This window comes from Pristis pectinata, chromosome 3 (genome assembly GCF_009764475.1).
Source record: "Pristis pectinata isolate sPriPec2 chromosome 3, sPriPec2.1.pri, whole genome shotgun sequence".
Taxonomy (NCBI): Eukaryota; Metazoa; Chordata; class Chondrichthyes; order Rhinopristiformes; family Pristidae; genus Pristis; species Pristis pectinata.
In genome coordinates this window covers 40,850,014-40,872,682 of record NC_067407.1, presented here as the reverse complement: position 1 = coordinate 40,872,682, position 22,669 = coordinate 40,850,014, and the positions used below count along the sequence as shown (strand labels likewise).

At 39.0% G+C, this 22,669-nt stretch overlaps 1 protein-coding gene across 7 annotated transcripts in view; it reads left to right on the top strand.

Moving 5' to 3' along the window:
- Positions 1–17,360, top strand: part of lepr (leptin receptor) — a 95,457-nt gene extending 78,097 nt beyond the window's left edge. For 4 of the 7 annotated variants that reach the window (XM_052012879.1, XM_052012877.1, XM_052012881.1 and 1 more), the window contains exons 16-19: positions 1,684–1,785; positions 6,187–6,292; positions 13,640–13,715; positions 15,513–17,358. In XM_052012879.1, the coding sequence (XP_051868839.1) occupies positions 1,684–1,785; positions 6,187–6,292; positions 13,640–13,715; positions 15,513–16,298 (1,070 nt within the window). In that variant the 3' untranslated portion in view covers positions 16,299–17,358. Of the gene's footprint in view, positions 1–1,683; positions 1,786–6,186; positions 6,293–9,150; positions 9,542–13,639; positions 13,716–15,512 lie in introns of those variants that run through there. The other 3 variants (XM_052012883.1, XM_052012882.1, XM_052012884.1) reach the window with 3 other exon arrangements.
- The last annotated feature ends 5,309 nt before the right edge of the window (positions 17,361–22,669 follow it).

The following is a 22,669-nucleotide window of genomic DNA, read 5'->3' as shown; positions in this document are numbered from 1 at the left end:
ACTGTGCCTGCACTACTGCCAACACCTTCCTAACATCTATAAATTACAAATCTGCACTGAAATACAATCCACTTGCTTGGATGAGTGTAGTTTCTGTGACACTCAAGAAACTTAACACCATCCAGAACAAAGAAGTTCACTTGACTGGTATTGCATCCCCAACCTAAATTCCCTTCATCAATATCATCTGACAGATGACATGGTATGTATCATGTACAGTACCTGTACGGGGGGCATGCAAATGTGAACTAGGAGCAGGAGTAAGTCACTCAGCCCCTCAAGCCTACCCCATCATTTAATAACAAAATGGCTGATCTAATTGGAACTTAAACTCTGAATTCCTGCTTACCACTTACCCCCTTTCTCATAGCTACTTTAAAAATATTTAAATTTCCATCACCCTTGGGACTCTCTACTCTGAGAGGAAAAAGTTTCACCTCATCAGTCTTTAATGGGCAACTCCTTTTATTCAACAGTGACCTCTAATTTTAGATCTTCCCACAACAGGAACCGTCCTCTTCACATCCACCCTGTCATGACTCCTCAGGTTCTCGCATGTTTCAATCAAGTCCACTCTCACTCTTCTGAACTCCAGTAGATACAAGCCCAGTCTGTCTAAGCTTTCCTCTTAAGATAGCCCCTTATTCTAGGTATTAGTCCAGTAAATGCATTTAAATCCTTCCTAAATAAGGATATTGATACTCGACAGAGTACTCCAGTCCAGTTTTACCAGTAGTCTATATAACTGAAGCATAATCTCATTACTTTTATATTGCGTTTCCTTTGCTATAAACAATAATATTCTGTTAGCTTTCCTAATTACTTTCAGTACCTACATACTAGCTTTTTCTCTTCGTGCACAAGGACACCTGATCTTTCTGCATCCCAGAGTTCTGCAATCTCTCACCATATAGATAATTTTTAAAAAAAAATTTGCAACAAAGAGGACAATTTCTTATTTTCTCACATTAGACTCCATTTGCTATACCTTTGCCCACTCATTTATCTGTAATGCCAGTTCCTATCAGTTCTCCACTAAGCAGAACATACTTTTGACTTGGAAGTCTATTGCCATTCCGATATCATCACTCAATCAAAACCTCAAGACACACTGTCTAATAGATCTATGAATGGATCTTCACCACAAGGCCCACAGTGATTCAAGATCGTGGCACTGAACACCATTACTATATTGAGGGGGATTGGGGATGTATATTAATTGCTGGCCTTGCAAGAATACCTACATCCCATGTCTCAATAATAACTAAGCTTTGTCTTCAATGAAAAATTTCATTCTGAAGTAATCTTTTTATAAAGTGAGAGTATTTTTTCATGGAATTAATGTTACTCCTTGCTGAATGCTCCAATACATTAGTGCAATTTTAATGAAGTAAAATTTCAAAATCATGTTCTAGTTTCACACTGCACTGGGGATCTTTATTAACATTGTGGAAAAACTACCTTTTTTTTCTCATAATTGTTCAAAGATGCTATTTTGATAATGCGAGATCTGCACGACCAGAGCAGTGTGATTATGTACAACCTCAAACATTGCAACAATTTTTGCAGTGACACTGGTAGCCTTTTAAGGATATAATGTTAGAAATATTGAATTATTGCAAATTAATTGTTGTGAAACAGCACTGCTTCAAGCTTAACATTGTATTTTTTTTCTTTTTACAGACCACTTTTATCCATCTGTTCAGTACCAACTGACGGTATATCCAATTTTCTCTGCAAAGGAAGGACAACCAATTAGCCTTTGTATGAAGATTAAAAGTGAAGGTATTGTATAATTTTTTAGTGCTGAGCATTTTAATTGGTAACATATTGGAGGAGAAGATGCTGATGTAACAGATGAGTACTCAAGCATTGTGCAAAATAATACAAATTTACTCCAATGGATTCCTTTGATATTAGACAAGGGCCAAACAGAATTCAAGAGAGTATGTAAGAGGCATATCCTCAGATCTTTTACAGCACTTACATTATTTGCTGTGACCCCCATACTTTAAAGACCTAATTTCTTTCGCTCTCCTACTCTTCATCATGTTCTTCTGTGCTTTCATTCTCTCAATACACATTTGACCTGTGTTGTCAAAATTGTAATAGTTAAACCTTATAGTATAGCACTTATTTCAGTCACAGTCCTTGGTACATAATTGGTAGGATAAATTATGTCTGAAGGTGATGTACAGTTCTTTATTTCTCCCATTCTAGATTAATTCTCTGTTGGTATCTTAGTTGCAGCTTTTGTTTCCTTATTGACTTCAGTGTACACACTTTCAACCTCTACCCGAACTACTTCAACAGAGTGTGAGGCTGGTGCTTCTAGCAGAGTTCTAATCCAAGAAATCCTGAAGTCAAACTTGACAGGATTCAGTAAGATTTTTGTGTTTATTTAACTATGTTTGTTTGGAATATTTTCCAGAATTGCCAAGAACAAATGGTGCTAAAGTGCAACATAGAGCTGGAGGCAGAGAAAGAATTCTTTGATTTCCTCCTGTCCCTTCCATCAACTCTTCTATATTCCATCCTTGGGCTGAACATTTTATTTCTTCTTTGCTTTCTTACTTCATCCAAGATTTTGATGCTAAGGACCAATATCAATTCGTAACTGGATCATTATCATGAATCATTGCCTAAATGTTGTCTAGGTCTTGGTGCATAAGAAACAAACATGTTAATGTATTCCACAGCTGCATGCCCCAAGATCCAGACAACATTTCAAGCATGGACTGATTAGTGGGAAATAACATTCATGCCACAAAAGTACCAGACAATGATTTTCTTCGAAAGGCAAGTCTAACCAGCTGCCTCTGATATTCAGTGGCATTCCCATTGCTTAGTCCTGCATTGACCAGAAATGCAACTGGACCAGCCAGATAAATACTGTAGCTACCAGAACACCAGAGTCTGGGTAGTGAGTGTCTCACCTCCTGATACCCCAAAACCTGTCCACCAAGTGAAAAGGATATTACGAATGTTATGGAAATCTCTCCACTAATCTGGATAAGCATCGCAATAACAACACTCACAAAGCTCGACAAAGCAGCTCACTCGATTAGCACACCATCCAGTGTGAAGATAGCGCTGAAAGATGTAGAAAAGCTTTTCTCAGGATATAATTCTGAGGTGCAGGCCATTAGGCTGCATATCAGCGGGGTTTGAAAGGCAGGAGGCCCTGGTGGGGACTTTATAGGAGCCACCCAGCTTCAGAATGCCTATGCAAAATTGCGCAGTGCTGTAATTAGGTGCAAGCCCCTAAAGCTGTTCCTGCCTTAAGCACAGGGCAGAAAAGGTATGGAACAATCCCACCTTGGTATGATCCACAGAGCAAATCCATCAGTCCCACTCCTCTTCCCTGCAGCTCTGCTACTTATTCTCTCCTGCATGCCTTTCAACTCCTCTTTGGTTCTTTTGCCACTTATCCACACTAAGTAGATAATTAACCTACTTGTAACCTGGGGGGGAAACTGGAGCACTTGGTGGAAACCCACACAGTCACAGGGAGAATGTGTAAACTCCACATAGGCAGCACTGTAGGTCATGATTAAATGTGGGTCCCTGGAGCTGTGAGGCAGCAGGACTAACTGCAGTGCCACTGGATTATCTAATGAGGGATCTGTAGAATTGCCCACAGAGACAGATAAGTCCAGTTGTCTATCGTGATGGTGGGTTACTGATCATGGATATTGAATGGCTCTGACTGAAGGACACTCTGTTTGAGAGAATTGCAATACTGGATTGTGAAGAGGTGCAGGAAACATTCGTGCTTTGGGTGAACTGGCCCCACTCAAACAGACCACTGGTCATGATGGGTTTGAGAAGCACTAAAGGTTCTGGCGTTCATAGATACTGCTAGACCTAAGGTACTGGCAGCAGCTCCAACAGTAAAGGATTAACAGCCGCTCTTTCATTAGAAAGAAAAGGCAAAAAGAAATATACCTTGGAATAGGAGTTTGGCGAATGTGGGTGACTTTCTCACAAAGGCAGATGTGGTGATCCAGATATGGGTGGTGACATGTTGGGACATTGTTGATAAATCTTGATTATAGCCAATCTGGAGAAAGCTGCTAAACATGAGATCATCCCAGGAGAAAGTAAGCAAGAAGTTGGCTAAAAAAGATCAAGTGATATGGAGCCAGAGGTTATAATGAAACTGAATGGGAGTAATTTTTAAAAATTTATTCATCTTTGAAATGTGAGAACTTAATTCTTGCATAATTTCTGGAACAACTTGGCAACTAGCTACAGGACACTGGAAAATTATTGTCTACATCCTGGGATGACTACAACTGGCTTTGTTGCATTCCTATTAACTGATCCAATTTGAGTTTAGACATGGTGTTGTAGTGGGATTCACATCACAAGTAAAGGGAACAGCTGACTAGTCAACCGACCCCAGCTTTCAACTGGACCATGACTTGCAGTGTGGAAATTAGATCAAAAGCCGGCTGTTATCTCATTAAATTACAACTCGTATTTTTTTATCCCACCATCACGAAGCACTTCAAATAGCCATAGCTCCATATCTCTCCATTTATCTTTTTTCTTCTTTTTGTGTATTTAATTGTTTTTATTTAATTCTCAAATCACCTCTTATCAGTAGATGGTTGATCTAGATGATGTTATCACTGCAAAGGGTTCAACTTTCAAGTGCCAAGCACCTTAAAAAGTCATCTGTCAAAGGCCTATAATTAACTATATACAAGTTTGAGTTTCAACTCAAATTTAAACTTTGTTTCACAATTATGAAACAAAACCAAGGCTAGAAATTACAGTTGTCTGGTGATTAGATGCACATAACTATCTCCCTTGAATCCATACAGAAATTGGTTTGAATGGGGTGGTAGGGGAACATGGTAGAGAATAGCTTTGTCTGTGATTAAGACCATGGGAGTGGAGAAGCCAGTGAGGTGAGTTAGACTGAGCAGAATGAATGTGAATTTACAGGAGACAGCAGGAGATTTTTGGAGGTCAGAATAGTTGTGAAATCAGAGGAGAAAAAGGACAAGGTGAGTTGGAATGGATCATATTGATGAAGGGAAGTAATTTCATTTCTTACTTGGATTATAACTGGTTGTTAAACTCATATTTATGTACTGCATTCCTTGTCCTCAATGTCTCCAAATGCTTTACTGCCTTAGAACTACTTCTGGAATATCAGGAATGTCTGACCTTCAAATTGCTTCATGTCTAAATCTGAATGCCTATAATAATATCAATACCTTTTATCTTAAGGGCACAAAAGTTCGCCATAAACACATCTAGATTTCATCGTTCTCTGCAAAAAGAAAATTTGAAAAGTACGATTGCCTTGCAAACATCATCTAACCCATTTAAATTACAGTATTGGAATGTGCTTTTGTGCAATTGGTGTCTGGACAGTGATTTTAAATGTTGTTAACCAATGTACTTAAGGAAGCAATTGGGAAATAGAAGTAGGTATAAGCAAAACTGAAAGTCAGCAAGAGGACTGAAGAATAATAGAATGGGCCAAAATTCTCCATCATTGCTTTGTAACATTGTAACCATAGTGACATGATTCATCCTGTGGTATTATGTTCCTTTCTGTGATAAATCCATAAAATGATGTGTCATTGTGACTCATGGGACGGTATTATGCAGTTTATAGTTTTGCATTAGCATCTGATATTTTTATAAATGTTGCTCTTAACTGATGTGTACTCCTCCACTCAGTGACAATGTGTGTCCTTTCTAAAAAGATCATCCTCTTTTTTTTCTTCTTCTGAAGTCATGGGTTTATGGTGACTTCCCCAGATCTCAGCAACCTCCTGATACCTCACATTATCCATGTGGGACTTAAAATTTGGCGTTGAGTGACACCACAGCACAGCTTTTTCCTTTTTTGGTCACAGGATCAGAAAGTGGAAACAGAAGCTAATTTACCTCACCCATCATTAATTAATAAACAATGATGTCAGTTGGTGCACTCAGCTGCCACCTTCAGCTGATAAATTACCTTCAATGCATGCCCGAGATTAAACCACGAACCTTTCAGCTATAAAGGACAGTATAGCACTTACCCAAACAAGCATTAGAGGAAGATTTATGCTGATTTTTATTTTATAATAACAGCCTATTATATTAATTACTCTGAGGTATGAGTGCGGTTTCAAAGACTTTTCTGTACCACATTACAGAATGCTATTTTTCTTTTAGGGGAAGTCACAAGAGCCAATAATGATGGAATGCAGAACATTATTCTACCACTTGTATTTTTATCCTCGGTTTTATTGATTGGAATCTTTTTGATATCCAAGCAAAGGTAGGTTTGCATGTGTTTTAGATATAGGAATGTTAAATCTCATCAGATTGACTTGCTAAAATTGTTTCTTTTCCCATTGTGATTTAAGTAGTGCTTCAGAGCTGATCTGAGCCAACAAACTGTCACATTCTTAATTTTTCAAATCATCAACTTGAAATGAAACTCAAATGGTTTTGGAGATTTGCAGCAATTAAAATGAAATCATTATTTTTTAACTTTTAACTTTAAAATAAGGCTTTGAATAGATATCACGAGGTTCATGCCAGGAGTTACGGTACACTTAGAATTTTTGTTGTTGTACAGCAAGTATGACAAGGTGGTGGAATGAGCAGCTCACGGTTAATTGTACCCTTATGGTCACAGGTCAAAACAGACCACAAAATAAATGTGGGTCCTCCTCTGTTGCTCCCATTCTAAGAACAAATAATAGACATGAATATTGAGAAAACAGTAGAAGAATGTCATGCAAATGTAATTAATAGCACAAGTTTCACTACATCAGGAGTGCCTTTTATTCATAGGAACTGGAGCATCCTAGCTCCCCGTGAGGCTGTTCCTATGAATTCAGTAAGATCAGGGCTGATCGGAATCATGTCAAAAATCTCTCAGAATTCAGAATCAGATTTATTATCACAGAATTGTTTGTCATGAAATGTGTTGTTTTGCGGCAGCTGTACAGTGCAAAGATATAAAATTACTATAAATTACAAAAACAGTGCAAAAAAATCCGGAATAATGAGGTAGCATTCATGGATTCCATAGACTGTTCAGAAATCTGATGGTGGAGGGGAAGAAGCTGTTCCTGAATCATTGAGTGTGAGTCTTCAGGCTCCTGTATCTCCTCCCTGATGGTAATAACGAGAAGAGGGCATGTCCTAGATGGTGAGGGTCCTTAGTGATGGATGCCGCCTTCTTGAGGCACCACCTCATGAAGGTGTCCTCTATGGTGGGGAGGTTTGCACCTGTGATAGTCCACCATCACTGTATTCCTGGACTAACAAAATCCTATTGAGTTCAGATTTAAAATTACTGAGCTAGCATCAATGACTTTCTGTGCAAACAGTTGAACACCTCTCCTTGCCTTAGAAAGTGTTTCTTAATTTCTCTCCTAAATGGTGTGGCTCTGATCTTTGTGTATGTGCCCATATCTTCTATGCCCTTATCCTCAGAGAAATGTTCCTTTCCAGCTACCCTAACAATTATTTTCAAAATCCTAGAAATCTGAGTCAGATCATCCCTAAACCAACTATGGTCCAGTTTATGTAACCCTTTCTCATAATCTGATCTTTGAAACCAAGGTAACATTCTGGTGAATCCATCCAATATATCCTTCCTAAGATGTCGTGACCAGAACTGTACTCTTGTGAACATACACTTGCATGAATTAGGAGCAGGATGAGGGCATTTGGCCCTTGAAGTCTGCTCACTGATTTGATAAGATCATGGCTGATCTCAACTCCACATTCCTGACCCTGCAATAACCTTTCACCTTCTTACTTTTCACGGATGTATCTACCTCCACATTAAAAATACCAAGATTGGCTTCTACCACCCTCATGAGAGTTCGAAAGACTCATAATCTTCTGACACAAAAAAAACACTTCATCTCTGTACAAAATGGGTAACCCTTCATTTTTAAGCAATAACCCCCAATTCTAAATTCCCTCACAAGAGGAAACCTCCTTCCACATCCACATTGTCAAGTTGTCTTATGTATTGTAATCAAGTCCCCTCTCACTGGCCTAGCCTGTCCAACCTTTCCTTAGAAGACAACCTACCTGTTCCAGGCATTCCTCTAATAAACCTTCTCAGAACTACTTACAGTGTTTTAACATCCATTCATAAATAAGGAGACCAATACTGTACCTTGTATTCCAGATGTTGTCTCGTCAATGCCCTGCATTACTGAAGCTTAACCTTCCTACTTTTGTATTCAGTTTTCCAAGCAATAAACAATAACATTGTTAGCTTTTCTCATTACTCGCTATACCAGCACCAGGACATCCACGTCCCTTGGCATCACAAAGCTCTGCAATCTCTCACTGCTAAGATAACATGTTGTCTTATTTTTCTTGACCAAAGGGACATTTTTACATTTCCCACTCTCCCACATTATACTCCATTTGTCTGATCTTGACCTATCTATATTTCTTTGTAGCCTGTTAAAGTCCCCTTCAGAAATTACTTTCCTCCTTAGCTTTGTTTCAATGGCAAATTTAGCAACCATACCTTCAGTGCCTAATCATTTATATAAATTGCAGAAAGCAGAGGCACAGCCTTGATCTCTGTGGCACATCACTCATTGCTTTTAGCTAGCCAGAAAAAGGCACATTATGCCAACTTTCCATTTCCTGTTAGCCAGCATGTATGTTACTTCCTACAGCAAAACATCTGCCCTTATATAATTCAGCCTTATTCTCTTAAGATCCATCCTTCCATTGGACTTCTTAAATGATTTTTTCTACTTGCTTAACTACACTTTCAATTCTAAATAAATAAGAATTTTGTCATTATAAAAAGAATTTTACCTTGTTCAGCTTCACTGAATTCCGCAACCAGAATTTGCATTTCTAACTTTTTTAATGCAATATAACATTCCAACAATCTTCACAAAAAAGTTGTCAAACAAAATTTGGCACTGACCCATACTAGAAATTTATGACACAAAAGGATGGTTTATTGAAGTGGGAATTCTGACCAGAGAGGGTAATAAGACAATGATACAATCAGCACGAGTCATTAAGCTCTGCATGTGAACAGACAGCAGCAGTATATTCATGCTGCCTCTAGTTAGTCATTTAATCTTTTCCACTGTAATGAGATACCAGACTAAACAGCCTCTTTATTGGTCTATATAGAGATAATGGGGCTAGCTCAAGGAATAGCAGAAAAAGCCTCCAAGCATGATGCCAGAGTAATCCAAGGCCTAATTAAAACAGCCACATACCTAATGAAACCTGACCATGAGATTACCAGAGAATAAGATCTTCACATATGCTGAACACATACGATTAATGATGCCAGAAACAACTGATCATGAGCTCACCTGTACCTGATTTGGCTCAGTGCCGATAACTATACATCTGTGCGTTGGATGAAGCTGCTGTAACACGTCTCTGATTGTGTATAAAAATGCTAAATTCTGTACAATCCGGGAGAGAGTGTGGTCCATTCCTGCTAAGATGAACGGACCCCTCTTCCACCTGCAAGTGTAAGATCAATCAAAATAAATACACTTCTGTTTGACCTGAAAAATGGACAGCGTGAGAGTGATCCTTTGTACCATAACACTAAACGTACTGTTCTGAACCAAACAATCTGTTTTAAACTAATCCCACAAGCCAGCGGACTGTCCGTAGTCTTGTGAAATGCCCTGGTTCAAGTGTGCATTCAGGTACTTGATAACTGTGCTAAGAGCTTGTACCTTCACTACCCTTTCAGGCAGTGAGTTCTAGATCTTAACAATTTTTATGCAAATATTTTTTCTCCACATCCCTCTAGTTTTGCCACCAATTACCTTCAATTAATGTCCACTAGTTGTTGCTCTGTAAGATAAGGGAAACCCTACTGGTCCTTTCTTAATTTCAACTAAATCTTCCCTCAGTCTCCTGTGTTACACTGAAAACAATTCATGTCTGCCTATCTCTCCATATAACTGGCATTCTCTCTTCTCCCTCTCTTGGCTTATCATATCCTCCTTGTGATGAGGTGATCAGAACTGTACACTTTAGCTATTGCCTAATCAGTGTTTATTTACAGATTCAATGTGACCATCCAGCTCTTATAATCTATATTTCAGATACTAATGTCTTGTTAACTATCTTATCTACCTGCCCTATTATCTGAAGGAATTTGTGAATGTGCAATCCAAACCTCTCTTTTCCTCTACCTGAGTACTCTATTGTTTATCATGTATTCAAATGCCTTGCTTACCTTTTACAAACATGTATTACATCACACTTCCCAAGGTTGAATTCCATTTGCCACTCTTTTGCCTGTGTTACTTATCCATCAATATCTTCCTGCAGTCTACAGCTCTCTTCCTCACTGTCCATCACAGTACTAATGTTGGTATAATCATGGCTCAACATTTAAGTCTGAATCACTGATAGGAAAATAGACCTAGTACTGAGCTCTGCAACACGCTTCTATACTTATCTGTTGCTAAAACTCTCACTGACCTTTACACTTTTCTCTCCACCACTTGAGTCTATTTGAATTCATCTTGAAACTTTCCTTGGAAACCTATGGTTTAACCATCACTCACTGTTACCTTCCCAAAAAAATTCAATTGTTATTCAGTCACGACCTTTCCTCAACAAATCTGTACCTACTGTTCTTGATGAACCAGTGTCTCTCCAAATAATGTGCCAAAGACACCAGGGAAAATATCATCAGCAGTGAGCTCAGGCACAGGCCAAACTGGATGATGCTTGAGACATGTAAATAAGTCATTCTAATGATGGTATGGTGATGCGTACAAAGTTTGTTTTGAGGTCAAATATGACGCATGTTATGAACAATTTGACCCTAAGATTTCTTCCAATAATTTTCTTTCCACAGATGTCAGTCTGGCTGCAATTTCTCAGTCTATCCTTTTCATGTTTTAACAGCTGTACGACATTAACAGTTTTCCAGTCATTTGCCGGCATGCCACTGGCCAGAGATTTGTTAAATGATCAGATTTGCTGCTAGTTGCTCCATTTTAAGAGTCTGGGATACATTAGACATATTTGGATAAAGACATTCTGGTCTGAGTGATAGGCTGCTTCATGGAGGAAAGAAGAGGTCAGAGTTTGGAGAGTATTTCAGAGATTAGGGTCTTGGTGACTGAAATTACAATGCCAGTGAACTTGCTGATATGCATGAGCAGAATTGGAAATGTGAATATCTCCAAAATATTCTAGACCTGGAGGGAATTAGAGGTAGAGATGCCTGAGCCATGAAGCAATTTAAAACAAGGTTGAGAGTTGTAACCGAGGTACCACTTAAGCAGCCAATCCACCTCAGTGAGCACAGGAATGATGGGTTAGAAATTAAAATGGAAACTGAGAGGCTGGCCAGGAACATGTTAGAAAAGACCAGTCTAGAGTAACAGAGGCATGGATGAGAATTTTAGCGGTACATGAACTTAAGGCAAGAGCAGAGTCTGGTAATGTTGCAGTGCTGAAAACAGGGAATATCTGGGACACTTCTGCTCATCCTGTGCTAGCTGTTGGACAAGTTAGCATGAGTAGAATAATGAAGGGAGTTGGCAGCAAGGTAGAGATATCACAGATTATTCAAAGACAAGGCATTTGACAAACTCACACATGGCAAATTGATCAGTAAATTAAATGTTCATGGGATCCCAAGGAAAGTGGGAATTTGGTTCCAAAATTGGTTTAGTGATGTAGAGCAAAGGGTGAGAAGAAAGTGATGCTTTGTTTTCAGATCATGTTGCCAAGGATATCAGGTAGATGAGAAAGGATTAATCCTTGGATGGCATCAGAGAAAAATGTCAGAGCAGAAGGAAAAATCCTTGAAGTTGATTCTCTGGCTGCAGCTGGACCAGATGCATGTGATTCAACCTTGCTGGTGAGGAGGCATTGGGTGAAGTTGGTGTAGTCAACCCTATCAAAGGATGCAAAACAGTGGCACAATGGCATAGCTAGTGGTGCTGCTGCCTGACAGGTTCAATCCTGACCCCAGGTGCTGTCTGTGTGGAATTTGCATGTTTTCCCTGTGACTGTATGGGTTTCGCCTGGGCGCCCTAGATTCCTCCCACATCCCAAAGGAGAGTGGGTTAATTAGCCACTGTAACTTACCCTTCTTGTAAGAGAGTGGTAGAATCTGGGGAAATTTGAGGGAAATGTTGGGAGAATAAAATGGGATCATTATTAATGGGTGCTTGATGATCGGCATTGACTCAAGTGGGCCAAGATGCCTGTTTCTGTGCTGTACGACTCCAAGTCATTGTTTTCTCTTTTGAAATAATCATGATAATAATAAAAAGGTAAACTAAGCATTCAGATTGCAATGTGTAAGTAGATACAATCATTTTTAATTATTTCTTAAATCACTGGTTTATTACCAGTCAAGTAAAGAACACATAACAAGGATGACCTGAAATATCAAAACTGTTATTACAAATAAAAATATCAATTATATAAAAATATCATAATATCACATAGTGATTCCCGTTCTAAAGGTCAGTATTTTGGAGTTAATTGGAGTTAATTTAATAATAACCAAGATAAAAGCAGTACTATCTTATTTGCTGAATTAGAATGATGAGCATTTAATGACACAGTATCTGTCCACAACTAAATACAGCACATCAATTAGCATCAATTAAACTTAATATTCAAAAATGTGTTAGCTGTGAATGCATAAAGTCAATGTCAAGTAATAAATACCCATTCATGGCTGTAATGTTATATCCTTCACTGTCTTGAAGAGTACTTTAAACAGATGAACATTTTACTATTTGTCCAAAAGGAAGCAAATTGTCATTTTCACTGATGTCAGAAAGGCATTCATGTTCTTCAGCAAAGTATTTCCCCACCGTTCCAGCAGGTTTTCTGCCTACAACTGAAAACATTATTTTATATTCATGACAGATTGTTAGGTTATAGATTGCTTGAAATAAAGTAATATATTTATGGTTAATCTGGTTGTGAATCATTTCAATTCTTATGATAGAAATTTTCTACCAAATTAAGTCTTGAATTTAGATTTCATTCTAACTAATGAAAGTTCTCATTACAGCACAGAGGCACAAGAGTAATACATTTGTTATGTGGTAATTTTGCTGTGTTTTTAAAAGTTTCTTTATTATCATTGCAGTTTTATTTAATACTTTCCAATAACATAAAAAATAATGCATCATGAGCTCGCTTTGGTTTCTTTGTTCAGTTTTTTTTCTCTCTGGCTATGATTAGATGTAAGGCCCTGTCTATTTTTGTATTTTATTTTCCTTTATTCTAGCTATCCATTTGTTTCTTTGAATGACCTCCAATTTCACTTTATTACTTACCCATGATGAGGAGGTTCAAATGGCTACAAGGCAGGCTTTAGCTAGATTTTTTTAAAGCACATTTCTGCAATTGTGGGGAGTGTCTACATTGTATCAAGGCTTGTTATCATTGAAATATCTTGCTTTCACATTAATAGTTGAGGTGAAAACATCCAGCATTTCTCTGAATGTTAGGCTAACAATCACCACAGCACATATACCTGAAGATCCACTGCATGTACAATTCAACAGAAAGATTAAATTACATGAGTGCTTGCTCTGTATTAAAATATTAAAAAAGACTCTTTCAGAGATGTAGTGAATTAATAGTTAACATTCTTTGCAATTAGAATAAGAAGTCTTGTCTGGAAAGATGTTCCTAATCCTAACAAATGCTCATGGGCTCAAGGAATTAACTTTAAAAAGGTGGGTTTTTAAAACATTTTATTCCTTCATTTATTGTGTGTTTATAAATAATGACCATGTAAGTCTGAATACAAAGATTAATGAATGATCAAATAGATTAATGGATATCTGAGAGTGGTTATGCAGAAATTAACAAGTGTGTATTGCACTGTCTGTAGGCTAATAATGAAAGTTACACAAATAAATGAGTTTGTGGTGCAGAGATTAATGTATACTGGGTTGATTGGATGAAATAATTTAATTGTTGAGTTAAGGCTTCTTAAAAGTACTATAATCAAAACACTGAATTGATTAAAAATCTAGTCGAGGGAATTGGATTAAACACTGAATAAACATGTTGAATATAACCTCATCTGTCACACAAATATCAAATTAAAACAAGTAAATTACACCCTTGACCACTCTTTATGCTTTGTAATTTTCTTTCCAAGTGATTAATATTAACTAAATTGCATTTATAAAGCACCTTTCATGTCCTCTGGACGTCCTCCTGTGTTTTAGAGCCAATGAATTATTTTTGAAATGCAGTCATGTGACAGCCAAAATACACTCAGCAAGTTCCCCTAAAGTCAATGTGATAACCAGATAATTTGTTTCACCGATGTTGACTGACGGTCACTAGAAGACTCTACTTCCTTGTGAAATGATATAATAAGCTCTTTTGAGTCCACCTGAGAGGGCAGAGTGGTGTCCACCATTTAACACCTTGGGGTACTTCTCCCTCAGTGTTGCACTGGGTTGACAGGAAAGATTTTTATATTCAAATTTCTGGAATAGAGCTTAAAACCACAGCCTTTTGATTCAGAGGTAGGAGTACTACCCATGATTGACACATACAAATATTGTGAATAGTGTACTTTGAACATTTGTCTTTGAAAATAGACAATGAATGAATTGCAATTTAGTATTAAATAGCTGGGGATTAAATAAAGTGCCTTTTTTTTCCCAACCACCTACCAATTCAATACTCTTCAAACAAAAAAGGTGGGGGGGGGGGGTGGTTGGCATTGCTGGTGAACACTTGACTTTGGAATATCACATATTGGTCCAATTCCTTAAATTTCTGGATCTTCAACCTATTGTTGCTGTCAGGTTTTCAACCCACCAGTCTACTTGAAACAAACACAGATCATTCAATCGAAACTCAAAGGTTCATCAAAAGCAGCATAGCTCTGTCTATTTTTATTTAAGATTTGTTGTAAGATTGAAAACTGCTCACCCTAAGACTATAGTCACATGTTCAGATAATTGCACTTCCCTTGCTTTTGTTAGTCAGTTTCCCAAACACTGGAGACACAATAGAAAGGAAGTCATGTTTTGTTGCAACATTGCTTGTATCTCTTAGGATCTACATAAACTTAAATATCAACAGGACATCCCTCTTGCCATGACAATATGCATCCTGAAATAGTAATTCAGTTAATTTTCCAATGGCTACATAAACAATGTAAGATAGTAATAAAAATAATTTCTAAATGAGATGCCTGTCTGTGCTAGTATCATGTATTCTGTTCAATTATAAAATAGCATTTAAATTTATCATTTACTTTTTCATTATTCCGTTGCAGATTAATACGAGAACAGAAAGTAATACTGAAAGATTAATAAAATAAAATATTGGAATTTACTTGATCTGGACATAATATGTATATAAAGTCATTAGTGGGTTTTGGACTGCTACTTGTAAAATCACAAGTATTTGCACTGGATATCAGAACTGGCTGTTGTTGATGTATCCATATCTTAGTCTTATGAAGTATCCTAAGACTATTTAAAATCTTGTCTTTCTTATTGCAGTCTGATGCTGCTGCAAATGTATTTGGGAAACACAGTCAAGGTGTATTCCCTGTTGCCCCACACCTCATGGAATCAGAAATATTTGCTGCAGCGATCATAGAAGAAATTATACAATTTAATGAAGACAAAGGTGTAATTGCCACGGATCCTGTAGGTGAAGTAGTAATGAAGCAAAATGCAAATACGTCAAATATTCAGGTTCTGTGTGAAAGTAATAACTTGGATGGCAAAATGGAAGGTGATATGGAAACCACTTGTGCACAGTCAAACTCTGAATATTCGAAGATTTTGATAGATGTGGAAATGGATCCACTTTGCATAAAACACAAGTGCATAAACAACTATTCTGATGAAGGTGTGTATTCAGGCAATGAAACTGACAATTCTGGTAATGAATCTAATAATCTGTGGGAATTTCAAAAACATACACTTATGCAGCTAATTCAATTTGATGAAACCAAATCAAATTCTATTATTTCTTCAGAGGGTTTCTCTGAATCTCAGGAACAAGAAAGCAAAGTCCTTTTCAATGGCAATGATGAAGGAGTAGATTCTTGCTACTTGGAACAGACTTCATTTGAGAACATTGCTAACAGTGATACAGAAGGACACACTGTCCAAGAACTGTCACTTCTGGAAAAATGTTTATCTCTGGAGTTTCAGAATCCATCTGAAATTTATTCAATATCTTACCTGGATTCATTGCTGAAATTCAGCCTGAATGGAGATTACCCTCCTCAGAGGACACTCAGGTCATATATGCCTCAGTTTCAAACAGACTTCTAAGCACTCAAAAACAAGCAATACAGATGGCCAAATATCATCTAACCATCTTAAAGGTTTGCCTGCAATGGACTAATGTTTTTTGCCCATGTATACATTATACTGCATTGTTTTGTGTTCTTTAAATCCATTCCGAACCCAGGATGTGTGTGTCCCTGAATAGTGACCTCATGTGTACTGAACAGTTCATTCTTGCATATTTTTAATCTTATTAGCTAATAATACTAGAAAGGGTGGTAAGGGCAATAAACTCATCAAAAGTCATAGAAGATTAAATAAACCAGTAATTATTGATGAGGTACTGGAAGGGACCCTCTTGGAATTGAGTTCTATGGCTTTAAAATCACCAATTTTGAAAATGGATTGGACTTCAATATGGTTAGAATGCTGAAAAGAGGAAGAACGTACAGGATCCCATTTAAATTTCAGAAGAGGCATTGCATTAGTATAATCAAAAAGTAGAGAGTAAAGTTTGTTAAGTGACTGAGATGGTCTCTAGATTAAAAATCAATGCCTTGATGTCATAAAATGCCGATAACTTCAATGGTTTGAGTGTTGCATTGGAACAAAATTTGATAAATTTGGTATGATTCCATAAATGCATTAGAATGTACAGAACTCTGAGCTTGCATTGTCAAGTTATTAAATAAATCCTGACACCATTTCTACTATAATAATGTGGTACACAAATGGAGGCTCATCATCGATGCACCAGTACCTTTTGTTCAAAGAGTAAATAAATTCAAAATATTCATACTACTAACCAATGTTAAGTACCATTAATTTTATTTAATGCTGAATTCACCATTATTCCTACATGGAGCTTAGCACATTTTTTAGTGTAAGGTGATGAGGATTTTTTTCTGAGCCTTGATTAAACTTGACACCTTGAGGGCTTTGTTTAGTGTTAGCCTGGATATAGGCTACTTACTTGTACAGGGGCTTGTATAGTGCCAATGAGATGGTACCAGATTTAATTCATGAACCTTGATATGTTAGATGATCTCCAAACTTTAAGGGTCTGCACTTATGTTTGTTGTTTCTAGGCTACAGGAATAAAATCAACCAGAGTTCCTGTAAAGATTCAATGACTTATGTTGGAAGTCATTGAATCTTTACAGGAATCTGTCTTCCTGCATAAAGCCAGGAAGACAGATTCTTTTTTCGAATGGGCTATCTTATATCCAGAGAATGGTCGGACATGAAGGTAGTCTTTAAGCTGCTAACAGTGTGTGAAATTGAAGTTGGAATTGGAATTAGTTTATTATTGTCACAAGTACCAAGATACAATGTAAAGGAGAGACAAGAGATTCTGCAGATGCTGATATCTGGAGCAACACTGCAAGCCATTATCATTTCAAAACATAAGATCATCGAGGTAGTACAAGGGAAAAGCAATAACAGAATGCAGAATATAGTGTTACAGTTACAGAGAAAGTGCAGTGCAGGTAGACAATAATGTGTAGAGGCTATGACGAGGTAGATGGTGAGGTCAAGGGTTCATCTTTATTGTACTAGGGGACCGTTCAAGAGTTTTATAATATCCTTGAGCCTGGTGGTACATGTTTTCAAGCTTTTGTATCCTTAGGCTGATGGAAGGGGGGTAGAAGAGAGAATGTCTGGGGTGGGAGGGGTCTTTGAATGCTTATATGAGGCAGCAAAAAATGCAGACAATGTCCATTGAGGGGAGGCTGGTTTCCATGATGGCCTGAGCTGTGTCCACAACTCTCTGCAGTTTCTTGTGGCCTCGGGCGGAGCAGTTGCCATACTAAGCTGTGATGCATCCAGATCAGATGCTTTCTATGGAGCATCTATAAAAATTGGTGAGGGTCAATGGGGATGTACTGAATTTCCTTAGTCTTCTGAGGAAGTAGAGGTGCTGGTGTGTTTGCTTGACTGTGGCATCTACGTAGTTGGACCAGGACAGGCTATTGGTGATGTTTACACCTCAGAACTTGAAGCTCTCAACCAGCTCCACCTCAGCACCATTGAAACATACAGGGGCGTGTTCTCCACCCCACTTCCTGAAGTCAATGACCAGCTCATTTGTTTTGCCGACATTGAGGGAAAGGTTGTTGTTATGACACCTTGCCACTAGGCTCTCTATCTCCTTACTGTACTCTGTCTCATCATTATTTGAGATCCGGCCCACTACGATGGTGTTATCTGTGAACTTGTAAATGGAATTAGAGCAGAATCTGGCCACAGAGTCATGAGTGCATAGGGAGTAAAGTAGGGGCTGAGGACACAGCCTTGTTGGGCACCAGTGTTACATAGAACATTATAGCACAGTACAGGCCCTTTGGCCCACAATGTTGTGCTGACATTTTATCCTGCTCTAAGATCAATCTAACCCGTCCCTTCCATATAGCCCTCCATTTTTCTGTCATTTATGTGCCTAGCTAAGAGTCTCTCAAATGTCCCTAATGTATCTGCCCCCACAACCTCTGCTGGCAGTGCATTCCACGCACCCACCACTCTCTGTGTATAAGAAAAACTTACCTCTGACATCCTCCCCTTGTACCTTCCTCCAATCACCTTAAAATTATGCCCCCTCATGTTAGCCATTTTCACCCTGGGAAAAAGTCTCTGACTGTCCACCCGATCTATGCCTCTTGTCATCTTGTACACCTCTATCAAGTCACCTCTCATCCTCCTCCTCCTCAGCAAAGAGAAAAGCCCTAGCTTGCTCAACCTATCCTCATAAGACATGCTCTTCAATCCAGGCAACATCCTGGTAAATATCCTCTGCACCATCTCTAAAACTTCCACATCCTTCCTATAATGAGGCAACCAGAACTGAAGGCAATACTCCCAAGTATGGTCTAACCAGAGCTTTATAGAGCTGCAACGTTACCTCGCGGCTCTTGAACTCAATACCCCGGCTAATGAAGGCCAACACACTCTAGGCCTTAACAACCCCATCAACCTGCGCGGAAACCTTGAGAGATCTATGGACATGGACCCTAAGATCCCTCTGTTCCTCCACACTGCTAAGAGTCCTGCCATTAACCTTGTATTCTGCCTTCAAATTAGATCTTCCAAAGTGTATCACTTCACACTTTTCCAGGTTGAACTCCATCTGCTACTTCTCAGCCCAGCTCTGCATCCTATTAATGTCCTATTGTAACCTACAGCAACCTTCAACACTATCCACAACACCGCCAACTTTTGTGTCATCTGCAAACTTACTAACCGACCCTCCCACATCCTCATCCAAGTCATTGATAAAAATCACAAAGAGCAGGGGTCTCAGAACAGATCACTGCGGAACACCACTGGTTACCGATCTCCAGGCAGAATATGCTCCATCTACAACCACCCTCTGTCTTCTATGGGCGAGCCAATTCTGAATCCACATAGCTAGGTTTCTCTGGATCCCATGTCCCCTGACTTTCTGAATGAGCCTTTCATGAGGAACCTTATCAAACACCTTACTAAAATCCATGTACACCACATCCACTGCTCGACCCTCATCAATGTGCTTTGTCACATTCTCAAGGAATTCAATCAGGTTCGTCAGGCACGACCTGCCCCTCACAAAGCCATGCTGACTGTCAGCCTATGCTTCTCCAAATGCCCATAAATCCTGTCTCTAAGAATCTTCTCCAGTAATTTGCCCACCACTGAAGTAAGACTCACTGGCCGGTAATTCCCAGGGTTAACCCTACTCCCTTTCTTGAACAAAAGAACTACATTTGCCACCCTCCAACTATCTGACACTACTCCTGTGGCCAAGGTGTTGCTGCCTATCCTTATCCGTGACCAACTGCAGTCTGTTGTGGACCTGTTTCAGCTGTAGGCAAAATGAGTAGGTCAAGGTTGTCTGGGAGGTTGGAGTTAATGCGTGCCATGACTAGCCTATTGAAGCACTTCGTGATGGTGGATGTCAGACCCACTGGGCGATAGCCGTTAAGGCACATTACCTTACTTTCCTTTGGTACTGGGATGATAGTGGTGGTCTTAAAGCAGGTGGGAACCTTGGATTGGAGTAGGGAGAGATTAAAAATGTCTGCGAATACTCCCGCAAGCTGATCTATGCAGGATCTAAGGACGCAGCCGGGGACACCATCTGAGCCAGAAGCTTTCTGTGGGTTCACTCTCCAGAAAACTGATCTGATGTCTGTAATGATGACCGTGGGTACAGGTGCATTGGAGGCTGTTGTGGTAGTTGGTGTCATTTTCATTGCCCTTCTGTTCAGAATGTGCATAGAATGCATTGAGTTCATCAGGGAGGGATGTGTTGTTGTTACCGATGTTGCCTGACCACATTTTGTAGCCCATTATAGCATGCAAGCCTTGCCACATCTGACTGCTTGTCTAGTATTGTCTCTTGATGTCCCTGATAGCTTTACAAAGGTCATAACTCAATTTCCTGTGTAGGTCAGGGTCACCCGATTTGAGTGCCACAGACCTGGACTTCAGTAGGGACTAGATCTCCCTGTTCATCCATGGTTTCCAGTTGGGAAACACCCGGATTGACCTCTTTAATACACAGTCCTCTACGCACTTGCTGATGAAGTCTGTGACGGCGGTGACATAGGTTGGTCACTGAATCCTTGAATATGAGCCAGTCTACTGACTCAAAGTAGTCACGCAGAAACTCATCTAATTCCTCAGACCGGCACTGTCCAACTTTCTGTACTGGATCCTCAGTTTCTGTTTGGACGCAGGGAGAAGGAGCACAGCCTGATGGTCGGATTTACCAAAGTGTGGGCAGGGGATGGATCGATAGGTGTCGAGGGTGTTTGAACCCCTGATGGGACAGATGTGCTGGTAGTATTTTGGTAGCATGCTCTTGAAGTTGGCCTTGTTGAAGTCACCAGCTATGATGCATAGGGCCTTGGGATATACCATTTCAAGGCTGATCGTGGAGTAAAGTCCACTTAACTTCATGTCTGCATGGGGTGGGATGTAGACTGCCATCAGGATAGCTGAAATGAACTCCTGTGGCAGGTGGAATGGGTGGCACTTCACCATTGGATATTCCAAATCTAGGGAGCAGGAGCTCACCAGGACTGTCACGTCCGAGCGCCACGAGGAGTTGATTAGTAAGCAGACCCCTCCACCTCTTACTTTGCCCTAGGATGCCCTAGTCAGCTGTACCATAAGGTAAGTGGGGACATCCTATGGGTCCCTGGTGTTGGGTCTCGGCCTCAGGTGCTCCGTAGGGTCAGGCCTTTGAACTGGAAGATCCTGGCTCAGACCCTCCCATGAGTTGGGCCTTTGGTTGGGTCGTGCTCTGGCACTCCTCTGGGTCGGGCCTGCGATTCAAAGACCACCAATTGCCAGTGTCCTTGGAAGAGAGTAGAATTGGAGAACATGTATGTACGATAAACAAATACCACTCAATCATCGCAAACAGAAATCTGAGAACAACAGTACAGGAAAGGGTTCTATTCTGGTTCGCTGAGGCATGTTTCCTGCCTCACGCCTCCTTTATGTTGCTACTGGTCAATTCTCATTCTGTCCACCTAGAGCCTCACATGCAGATTATTTTGGAGATTTTTTTATGTTTGCTTGCCTATATTGAACAGCACTGATGCAGGACGCCATTAGATGGCTGACATAATTACCATGAATTTTCTCCAATGTGAGTTGGAATTCTAACGTTTATAAACGGAATCAATGTATTCATCAGTGGACTCGTGGCAAATTTGCACTCGTTAAACATGAGCAGTCAGGAAATCCCTCACTAATGGCCTGGGATACTTTATCATTTCTCCAATACCTTGCTTTTCCTACTATAATATTTCTTCCTTTTAATTTCCTTCTGTTTATCAATAAAACATTGCTGCAGGAGCTAGAGTGCTTGTTTAAAGTTACAAATACCACATAGATTGGTCCAATATCACTGGTGCAACTGGTTAATGAGACGCTGTCGACAGATCACTGCCAAATTCTGGATTCCAAAGGGCAATCTGAGTTACTATGTTTGTGAATAAAGTGAAATAACCGTCATAGTACTGTTATTCTCCTCTTTCTTCAGTCAATACAAACCACACCTCCATAACATAGACAAAATAACAATGATATAGAAAATATAGGAAAGGAGCATTTCCCATTTAAATATACATTGATTTTTGCTGTTATTAATGCGCCCTTTTGCAAAAATATACCATATGAAACAAATATATACATATGAATATTTCTTCATGCATTTTTAATGCTAAAATTATTTACTTGCTAAAGTGTTTATTTCTTTTTTCACTAAATGAGGCTTGCAGTTGATGAAACATAATACAGTTTCATTAAAATAAAATGCTCTCAGGTATTTTATTTGGAAATGTAAAAGTATCCCTTATATCAAGGATTGGAATGTATTTGCATTTTTGTAGTTATTTTTTTATTCTAAACATTGTATGGCATCTTTG